The 11,065-nt window shown below is 34.2% G+C and overlaps 1 protein-coding gene across 3 annotated transcripts; it reads left to right on the forward strand.

Annotated features, from left to right (window-relative positions):
• Nucleotides 1-1,160: 1,160 nt before the first annotated feature.
• Nucleotides 1,161-10,099, forward strand: LOC127085612 (pentatricopeptide repeat-containing protein At3g53170). Of its 3 annotated transcripts, none has more exons than XM_051026124.1 (4): nucleotides 1,166-1,576; nucleotides 1,929-3,024; nucleotides 3,657-3,767; nucleotides 9,391-10,099. In XM_051026124.1, exons 1-3 carry the CDS (start codon nucleotides 1,229-1,231, stop codon nucleotides 3,677-3,679), a joined length of 1,467 nt encoding a protein of 488 aa, XP_050882081.1. In that variant the 5' UTR covers nucleotides 1,166-1,228; the 3' UTR covers nucleotides 3,680-3,767; nucleotides 9,391-10,099. The 3 variants fall into 3 exon arrangements, with proteins under 3 accessions (XP_050882079.1, XP_050882081.1, XP_050882080.1); XM_051026123.1 differs by having other exon boundaries at nucleotides 1,167-1,576; nucleotides 9,483-10,099; XM_051026122.1 differs by lacking the exons at nucleotides 3,657-3,767; nucleotides 9,391-10,099 and adding an exon at nucleotides 3,101-3,264 and having other exon boundaries at nucleotides 1,161-1,576.
• The last annotated feature ends 966 nt before the right edge of the window (nucleotides 10,100-11,065 follow it).

Genomic DNA, 11,065 nt, shown 5'->3' on the forward strand with positions numbered 1-11,065 from the left:
TCTTGCATAATTATTATTACTGCCTAACTAATTTTAAGATTTCCTCCTCTCACCACATACTTCCATTACATGACACAATTTATGTTGAGTTTTTGGTTCGAGAGGAACCAATGTGAGTATTGAAGTTGGAGGTTGAGATGAGTATTGCATATATTTGTGTAGCATTCACGCATAATGTATTTTGGAGATATGTAGGACTTATGTCCAGTGACGAGTTAGGACTTTGGTCCAGTGACAAGTTGGATGACTCAATAACACACCTTTGAATATCCAAATTTTGGTACCACATGCATGGTAGTAAAAGAGATGAATACATTGCATACATAATTGCATTTGTGAATGATTATTGTTGTGGATGGATTATATGATTGATTATTTATGCTAATTGCACTATCTCTGATATTTTATGCACCGTTAACATATGTGAATGTATTATCCCCTGTTTGTTTCCGTGTTGTTCTTTACGCCCGTGGTGCAGATACTCAGGTAAAGACTAAGCAACTTTCGTTGTTGCTTGTATTGGAGGATGACATAGTTGGTCTTCTTCGTTGTTTATCTTTTTACATTGTTTAGTTTTTCGCGTGTCACTCTGATAGTGTAACACTGAGTTGGGGATACCTTATCCTGTTTTTCCGCGAGTTGTTGAATTAACTATTTTATGAGTAAATGAAGTTGATTTCTATTTATGAGACAATTGGAGTTGTGATGAGAATTATTATCCGTTGCAATTGTAATTTGAGAATGTTATGCTGAGAAATATAGCGCCATTTTTTAGTATTTTATTCCACATGTTTTATAAATTATGTGTTGGGAGTTTAGGGTGTTAGAGAGTACATGGTGACAAATGAAATTGATTGGTGGGAGAATTAAGTCTTGAGTGAGATGGAGTTTCAGTTGTATTGTGATAGTTAAAGTACAATTTATTTGATTAGGTGTATCATATAATGACCAAACATATTAATATAAGGTTTCACAAGATCATGAAAAAATTTATATATTGAAAAAATTTATATATTTATTTGCATCTAACCATATATTCCTTGAAAAAATTTATATTTGAGAGAAGGTAAGTTATATATTGACCAATCCAATCATTACTGACAAATTTAACCGTTATTTAAAACATTATTCTTAAAAAATATAATAATTTACCCAAAAATAAAATAAAATAAAGTTTTTAAAATTCTAAAAACATTTTCCTAATCTGTTGTTCTAAACATTCTCTGCCATGAAGCATCTTCACCCTCCTCCTCCTTGTTTAACATGGTCTTCATCCATTTCCTCCACAGCACCCATAACCTGTTCGACGAAATTCCTAAACGAAAACCATCGAAATTCTTCCAAGCCACTTCCTTCTTTTCGTGTCCAATCGTTGAAGCGGTCTTCAAAGCCTTTATCTCAAGGGCTTCAGAAGGATCCTAACAAGGATTTATCACGCATTCTTCGAACTGAAGCGGCTATCAAAGGTGTAGAAAACAAAGCCAATTCATGGAAACATAAACAACTCTGGCCTAAGGCTGTTCTTGAAGCACTGGATGATGCCATTAAAGGGTGTCAGTGGCAGAATGCTCTCATGGTTGGTCCTAATTTTCAAATTTTTGTTTTTGATATGACCCTTTATTCTGTTGAGTTCTTTACTTTGGCTTGGCTTAGTTGGTTTTTGATGGGGTGGGTGGGTGACTCAGTAACACCGACACCCCCGTGAAAAAAAGGTGTGTCGGTGTCCTACCGACACTGACACCGACACCTGTGATTATCAAATAATTATTGTGTCGGTATTGGTGTCTTGTTTCCGGTGTCCCTGATTCATAGGTAGGTGAACTTTGTGTCATGTGTATTTATTCATGATTTCATGTTTTGACAACTAATTTTGATTAAAGCTTTTAACTTTTAGTTGTCTGTGTAACATGATTAATTTCCTTTTGCAGATTTTTGAACTCCTTCGAAATCAACATTGGTATGAACCAAGATGCCAAACTTATACAAAGTTGTTGATGATGCTTAGCAAGTGCAAACAGCCTAAAGAGGCTAGTCAGCTCTTTGAGACCATGTTGTTTGAAGGGCTTAAACCTACTGTCGATGTATTCACTGCCCTTGTAAGTGCTTACGGTCATAGTGGTCTCTTTCGTCATGCGTTTTCTATTATTGAAGATATGAAATCAGTTGCTGATTGCAAACCAGATGTTTATACATTCTCTGTTCTTATAAGTTGCTGTGCAAAATTTCGTCGATTTGATTTAATTGAACGAGTTCTTGCGGATATGTCATATTTGGGAATTGAATGCAACAATGTAACATATAACTCAATAATCGACGGATATGGTAAGGCTGGCATGTTTGAGAAGATGGAGAATTCATTGACAGATATGATTGAAAATGAAAACTGTCAACCGGATGTTTTCACGCTGAATTCTTTGATAGGATCATATGGAAATGGTGGGAAAATTGATGAGATGGAGAAGTGGTATGATGAATTTCAACTAATGGGCATAAAGCCTGACATAAAGACATTCAACATGATGATAAAGTCGTATGGCAAAGCAGGCATTTACGATAAGATGAAGACCGTGATGGATTTCATGGAGAGGAGGTTTTTCACTCCGACAATTGTAACATATAATACTGTCGTTGAAGTTTATGGAAAAGCCGGGGAAATTGAGAAGATGGATAAACACTTTAAGAAAATGAAGCATATAGGGATGAAACCTAATTCTGTAACGTATTGCTCGCTTGTCAGTGCATATAGCAAAGCTGGGCTTATTGACAAAGTTGACTCAATCTTGAGGCATGTAGAAAATTCTGATGTTGTTTTGGACACTCCCTTCTTTAATTGCATAATTAGTGCTTATGCTCAAGCTGGCGACTTAAAAAAGATGGGCGAGTTATTCTTGGCAATGAAAGAAAGAAAATGCAGGCCTAATAACACCACCTTTGCGTGCATGATCCAGGCTTACAACACCCAAGGCATGACTGAGGATGCTAAAAAGTTGGAGGACATGATGATTACTGCCAAAGATAGCTTAGGTATGTTGCAACTTCAAAAACTTGCTTTTTGGTGTGATTTTTATGTTGAGAAAATGAAATATTTTTATGTAATCAGATATGTCGGTGTTGTGTTGGAGTCTGATACTGGCACATGTTGAACATCAGACACACCTTCAATGTCAAACATTGGTGCTACATAATTTGGGAGATTGTTTTTGGAGAGAGTAAAAAGAACATGAGTAAATTTTTTGTTATGAGAGTATTATAAAGAGTGAAATGATTTGAACTCCTCCAAAATTCTCCGCCAATGTATTTTTTTGAGTTTTCCCATATTGTAGGACTTTAGCCCAATGAAGACAACTAAAATTCTTTGTAAGGTGTGAGACTACTCTTCCTTCTCATTTGCCTTTCTTTCTTCCCATCTCCCGCATTCTTTGACCATTTCCCTCTTTCTCATAAACAGCCCGTCACTTTGGTATTCTCGACGGTTTTGGCTGAGTCTTTAGTCTTGATATAGTTAACCTATTTTCAGCAATAATACTGATTCATCATTCATGAGTTTTTCGTCTAACACATTCTCTAAAACATTTTCACTTTCTATTGATTCTTTTTCCCATGAATGTTTTTTATATTACTGATAACTGACCCTCTACTAACTGTCTGATTAATAGATACTAAGTTGATTGGATGCTAGCACGGCCAATTTTGATAGCAAATCACACACATCTATTCATCGATTTCCACGGTGATCCTAACTTGGAAAGACTTGTGAACTTTAGCAGGTAAACATAGACTCTTCTTGAATACATTATTATTTTGATGGAAGAACTTCCTTTATTTGTCAACTTGGTAGTTTACTATTTTAGGAAGATATAGATTTTTATTTAAGAAAGCATTGATTTTCCAAAGGTTCAGTAACGAACATTAATTTTAAAGGACACGAAAACTTGTTATGACAACATTTACTCTAAAATTTCTTTTAAATGTTTTTTCCTCATATTTTAAATGTATACCACCCGTAACTGTGAAAAATAGGTGAAAAATAGGAATGAGAAATATGTTAAATGTGCTTGAGTGAGTAAAACACTCAACATCTATGATATTTATACACTTCAAATAATTAATTACCTATTATGTTTACAAGGAGAAATAAATAATAGTTCAACTCCCTAAATGCATTAATCTAAATATATATGAACCTAAGACTTAAATACTCCTTTTAATAGGAAACATACAATGTATTTTTCTATTTCCAACGGTCCCTCTCAAACGGGTGAATAAATATTCTCCATTTCCGATTTGGATACGGTTAAGAGTCCCACATCAGATAATATATGGTCTGAACTTGTGCTTATAAGTGGAGACACTCCTCATTCTACAAACCGGTTTTATAGGGTTGAGTTAGGGTCAACCACATTTCTTAACAGATACAATTTGTTCAAAATTTAATCTACTCAACCTTTAGTGAGAATATCCGCAAGTTGCCCTTGTGAGGACACATATGAAGTGCATATCAGCCCACTATCAAGCTTCTCCTTAATGAAGTGTCTATTAACCTCGATATGTTTAATTTGATCATGTTGAACTGGATTATGTACTATGCTGATAGCTGATTTCAGTAGAGCTTCATGGGTCCTTCCCATTTGATTTTCAAATCTTCTAAAATAATTTTGAGCCAAAGTAATTCACAAATGCCTTGTGCCATGGCTCGGAATTCAACTTCAACACTAGAACGTGCTACTACATTTTGCTTCTTACTCCTCCAAGTCACAAGATTTCCTCCCAGAAAGGTGCAGTATCCTGTAGTGGATCTTCTATCAACAATTGAACCTACATAGTCTGCATTAGTATAGGCCTCAAGGGTTCTATTTCCATTTCTTTTGAACAAAATTCCTCTTCCTGGTATTCCCTTGAGATACTGTAGGATTCTATGAACTGGTTGTAAATGGATCTCTTTAGGATGGTGCAGAGTTATCGATCGCGGCCGCGAGTCCGGGAGGTCCGGCCGGAGCGGCCACCAGCCGCGCGAGAAGAGGGTGGCGGAGCGCCCTTTGAAAACGCGATCGATATCGCCGCAAACACGGGCCGCGGGTCGCACCCTGGGCGGAGTAGTTTATCCACTTTTGTTTTTTTTCTATCCGACTGTGTTTCTCTGGTTGTTTTGCAGATGCGGCGGAGAAGAAAGGTAGTGGTTAGGGTTTTATTTGAGTGTGTAACCAAATTGATTAGAGGTTAAGAATAAAAAGACTTTTTTGACTGAATACATAAATGAAATGGGCCTATATTTGGGTATCTAAATTATTAAAAGAAAGACATTCCTTTAGTTTATAATATGTTAATAAAGCTTAATAAATATAATAACATTAAACTTAATAAATATAATCCATTTAATAATGAAAATAATAATAACATATATCAGAACAAATAATTAAGTCTTTAATCCATTTTTATTTTATTAATTTGATTTTTATAAAATTTTGTGTTGCTAATTTAATATTCTTTTTAATGTTCACCCAAAATAATTTATTTGTATAGATTATTTATATATTTAGTCTAAAAAATAGTTAATTCTAAAAGGTCAACAAAACTTATCCCGCTATCCCATTTTTGGGGTTGGTTGCTCCGCTCCGCTATCTGCTATTAATAACTATGTGATGGTGCATGAACTGACTAACCATACTTACAACAAATGCAATATCGGGTCTAATGTGAGATAAGTAAGTTAATCTCCCAACTAGACGTTGATACATTTCTTTATCTACTGCAACATCTTCTTTTGTATTACCCAATTTAAGATTTGGATATATAGGAACGCTCGCAGGTTTACATGTTGTTTTCCCTGTCTCTTTGAGTAAATCTGTAATGTATTTTTGTTGAGATATAAAAATACCTTTTCGAGAATGTGCCTCCTCAATTCACAAGAAATACTTTAGCTTTCCAAGAGTTTTTATTTCAAACTCCTTAGCCAAACAATGACTCAAGAAATGTTGCTCCTTCCAATCATCTCCGGTCATTATAATGTCATCCACATATACTAACATAACTCTTACTCACCCTTGTGGCGAGTGTTTGATGAACAAGGTGTGATCCCCTTGACTTTGCTTGTATCCCAAGGATGTCATAAACTTAGTGAATCTTCCAAACCATGCTCGAGGTGATTGTTTTAGGCCATATAACGTCTTTTTCAACATGCAAAATGTATTGTCGGGCACATTTTTTTCATACCCCGGTGGTACCTACATCTAAATTTCCTCCTCAAGTTCCCCATTTAAGAAGGCATTCTTCACATCAAATTGTTGTAAATCCCAACCATAATTGGCGGCAAGTGACAAAATTACCCTCATTATATTCATCTTCGCAACGGATCAAATGTCTCTGAATAGTTAATTCCATAGGTTTGTGTAAACCCTTTGGCAACCAACCTGGCTTTATATCTTTCGATTGATCCATCATCCTTATATTTTACCGTGTACACCCATTTGCTTCCAGCTTGCCTCTTTCCTTCTGGTAAAGTCACTAACTCCCAAGTTCCATTCTTCTTCGATGCGTCCATCTCAATATGCATGGCTTGCTTCCATTTTTCATCGACAATGCCTTATAAACATTAGTAGGTATGGAAGTAGCATTTAGGTTTGTAAGGAAGGCTCTATGCGTAAGTGATAATTTTTAAAAAAAAAGATAGTTTGAAAGGGGATATAAAGGTTGTTTGGTGCATTTTCTAGTACCTTTTCTAATAGCAATTGGAAGGTCTAGGTCATCATCTTTTGTTTGAGTTGTAATTTTATCTTGTAATTCAGAAGAATTAATTACCTCATTTGAAAGAGTCGAGTCAGGCTCTTGAGCTTGTGTTAATTCAGAAACGACCTTTGACTTTCTCGCGTAAATCAGACTCTTTCCATATCTTACATCCACTTCAGGTCCAAGTTCAGCTACTGGTGTATTTGACTGATTTGACTTAACTCCTAGTTCTCTAGTCTCAGATGGGTCTGTTACAAGTGTGTTTAACTCAAGACCAGAAAGATCAGGTCTATTTGACTCGAAATTGGAAGGATTAGGTGGATTTGACTCGAGACTAGAGAGATTGAGTGTATTTGAGTCATGATCAGATGTATTTGACTTAATACTAGACAAATTGAGTGTATTTGACTCAATATCAGAAAGATCGAGACTTTCAAGCAATGTTTTAAAAACTGGACCGAACTGACGGTTCAACCGGTTGGATCGAGAACCGAAGATGAATCCGGTTGGGTCATCCTTTCAAAACCGCCAGTGGGTCAAAACCGGAGTAAAACTGGAAAAACCGGATTGAGCCGTCTAAAACCATTCAAACCAAAGAACCGGAGCCGATTTTGTAAAACCGTTCGGTTCAAAAAAATCATCAAATTGACCATTTTTTTAAATTTTAATACGTCAATATCAAAACTTAACCTACATTCCCAATCACAAAAAAATTCCGTATTTTTTTACAATCATACGAACATCTAAGTTTTGTCACTCCATTATAGTTTTTATTTCAACCATACTCCATCATCATCACGCCGTCTCTTTCAAACATAGTCATGATATCCAATTCAATATTGATTGTCGTTCAAGTCAATATTGTTTGTTTTTGTTCATTAAGATTTATTTGTCGTAGTTCAAACTCAAATTTGTTTTTTTTTTTAATAAAGTATATTATATTATTTATTTTTGGTATTTTATCTTATTTAATTTAGGTATTTTTAATTATTTGAACTTTATTTTAGTTATTATATTCTATTATTTAATTTTGATTTGAATTAGTTTAACTTAATTTATTGTAATTCTTTAATTTGGTTAAACAATAGTGCTTGGGTTCGGTCTAATCGATTCTCTCTTTTCCATTATCAGACCTAAGCCTTTTAATGTTTAATCCAAATTTTTAATCATGTTGAAAAACTTTGGGAAAACAGTACTGACGTCTGACTTGTTTTGGAGTAAGTTACCCGAGTACAATCATCTATAAAAGTCACAAACCACCTAGCACATGTTACATTTGGATTGACATAGAGACCCCAAACTTCTGAATGAATAAGATTGAAAGGGGAAAAGACTTCTTTTGTTATTTAATGGAAAAGGTAGACGCTTATGTTTAGCATACTCGCTCACATCACAATGAAGACTTTCAATATCTACCTTATGGAATAGAGACGGAAACAAAACTTTAATGACTCCAAAAGAAGGATGACCTAATCGACAATGAAAAAAAAGATTTTTTCCTTTTTGGAGAGTACTGACTCTGACATAAATGAGTGGGACAAGTGGACTTTTGTACACTGACTTGGTTCTTCAAGATAGTAAAGGTCATTCCTTTCTCTAGCACGTCCAATCGTCTTTTCCGACTCCTTATTCTGAAATATACAACAATCATTATGAAAAGTCACACTACAGGATAAATCGTTTGTAAGTTTTTGTATCGAGACAAGGTTCATAGATAGCTTTGGAACATGGAGGATCCTTTTTAAGGTTATAGAATGATTTATTTTGATATCTCCAACACCATCTACAGTTACAAGAGTACTATCGGTAGTAGAAGTTTTTTTATTACTGGGACAAGGGAAATATGTGGAGAAGTGTTTTGAAGAGGGTGTCATGTGGTCTGTGGCTCCTGAATCTAATATCCAAAATAAGGAAGAAGGTGTTTCTGAGACATGAAATTCAAATGAGAGTGAAAGCTTACCAGAATGCGCCACACTACAATTACCAGATGGTTTTTCCATATTATTGGTCATGAAGGAAACAAAAGCAACCATCAAATATTCATGAATAAGATATCAAAAAACAGGATTCGATGAAGAAATCAATCCAGAAAATAAAGGAACAGCGGCTGGAACTGTGCAGACAGCTGCTTAAAAATGTACAGAGTTGTACCGACGACGGTAGGAAACTGTACGGACGGCTGCCAGAAAGGTATAGATAGCGTTTAATTGGAAAAATTTGACCGCAAGTGTTGCCTAGTAAAAGTTAAAGGGTTTTGACAACATATAAATGTCCGTCAGATTTCTAAATAATGATTAGCGGAAGTAGAGTCCCCTCCCTAGATTAGGAGCTTTGATACCATGTGAAAAATAAGAATGAGAATTTTTTTGAATGTGCTTGAGTGAGTAAAGCACTTAGCGTCGTCGATGATATTTATACACATCATATAATTAATTACATATTATGTTTACAAGGAGAAATAAATGATAGTTCAACTCCCTAAATGCATTAATCTAAATATACATGAACATAAGAAACATACAGTGTATTTTTCAATTTCCAACAATAACCTTCACTTGAAATTTCAATATGCGAATATTATACTTGTTTCCATTGAATGATTTTGTACCTTGTCTGGTTAGCTAATTGTTTTTCTTGCATGTCAAATTCATGTATTTACCATTGCAGCTCTTACTAGTTATTGAGCTTTAGCATAAGGATCTGCATCATCACCCATCTACATTGTATGCTGAATTTCGAAATTTGTATCTTCTCTACAGGTATCTATATTTTTATTCTATATCAGACATGACATCATTGGAGTGTACATTGGACAAAGTGTATGTTTGGGTTGGCGGTGAGTTCAGCGAAATCACGGTTGTACCGTGATAATACCAAAAGCTAAACTTTGTTTGAAGTTTCAACAAAAACTTTGGTATCACTGCGATTTCAAACATGCACCAGGTTACTCGAAGTTGAGTTTATTTATCGCTATCCGAAAAGTAGCATCGACCAAACTCAAATGCCCTATTGATTCACCATTACCATATCATTGAAAGTGGTTCACTAAACCAATTGGTGATCTATTCTAGTGTGGAGTAATCCAAGTTCTTGAGATGGTTGATGATTGGAAGTCTATACAAAACCTACCCTTCTTACCTTTGCACTGCAATCCTGCCCTAGTATCCTTGGTGTACATATTTTGTTGTCATTACGTGTAAGATTACAAGTTCATTCATTGTCTTGACAGTGTTTGATATGTTATCGATCATTTTTTACATCGCTTAAAAATGCTGAAGATGGTTTTTCTGCAGTATTTATGTCTTCAAAGATGATTTATCTTTACTCTAAAAGGTAGCAATATATTTACTCCAAAAGGCTGATCCTTTTCTTATCACATTCAGATTTTATCTATCTTCATCACTTCTACCAGTATAGAATTTGGCATATCTGTGTAACATTGGAAATAATCTTCAGACTTGTTATGCAAGTCATAGTTTGCTGCTGGTATATATCTGTATTAAGGTGTAGTAAATCCTTCATCTCAAAATTGTAAAAGGGTTGCTTATCATCATTACTTTCTACATTCAAGAAAACATGGATGAGAAAAACATGAGAAAATCACCCTCTCAACAGTCTCTGAGAAAATGCATAAACTCAAGTTCTGGTTAATGTCTTGCCAACACAGAAACTCATCGTATTATTAATTTCAAACACAGTGCATTTTCGAAATTCTCACATACATCATGTGGAGAAGAAAATGCCGCATGTTTGACTCAACACCGACACATTAATACTTCTATAGTTGTACTGATAAGATGTCTGAGACTACAGACACATATTGTTCAAATTATTAATTAGTAAAGTATATTTAATAAAATTGTCTTAAAATTTTCACAATAGAATTTCATAAAATATTTCTCATAATTAAACCTTAGCAAAAATAAACTAATCTTAAGTCGAAAATTTAAAATTTAAAGACGACTCATTGGGATATGTAAATTTCAACTTTGAGTTATGAGATATGCAAGTTCATAATCCTTTGTCCTCTATCTAATGGCTATTTCTTGGTGACATTTTCTTCATAATGCAAATTAAAGAAAAAATAATAAAATAAAGACAATCAATGTGCTTAATCCCTGTTTTTTTTATTGACAAATAAAACAAATGAAACCCTAATTATTAAAATACTTTGAAAATAAAAAATAAAAATACTTCTTCCGATTTAAAATGAATTATATAAGGTTTTAGAACATCCACATTTAAAATAAATAAATTTATATTACATTAAAAACTGAAAATGGCAATTATTTGAAAACATTTTTTTTAAAGTGACATTCATTATAAAATGATAAAAATATCA

This window comes from Lathyrus oleraceus, chromosome 5 (assembly GCF_024323335.1).
Source record: "Lathyrus oleraceus cultivar Zhongwan6 chromosome 5, CAAS_Psat_ZW6_1.0, whole genome shotgun sequence".
Taxonomy (NCBI): Eukaryota; Viridiplantae; Streptophyta; class Magnoliopsida; order Fabales; family Fabaceae; genus Lathyrus; species Lathyrus oleraceus.

Coding starts and splice junctions, on each gene's coding strand:
- LOC127085612 (XM_051026122.1), top strand. CDS start 1,229: ATGAAGCATCTTCACCCTCCTCCTCCTTGTTTAACATGGTCTTCATCC. Junction 1,577..1,928: donor AGTGGCAGAATGCTCTCATG/GTTGGTCCTAAT, acceptor TTCCTTTTGCAG/ATTTTTGAACTCCTTCGAAA. Junction 3,025..3,100: donor TACTGCCAAAGATAGCTTAG/GTATGTTGCAAC, acceptor TTATGTAATCAG/ATATGTCGGTGTTGTGTTGG.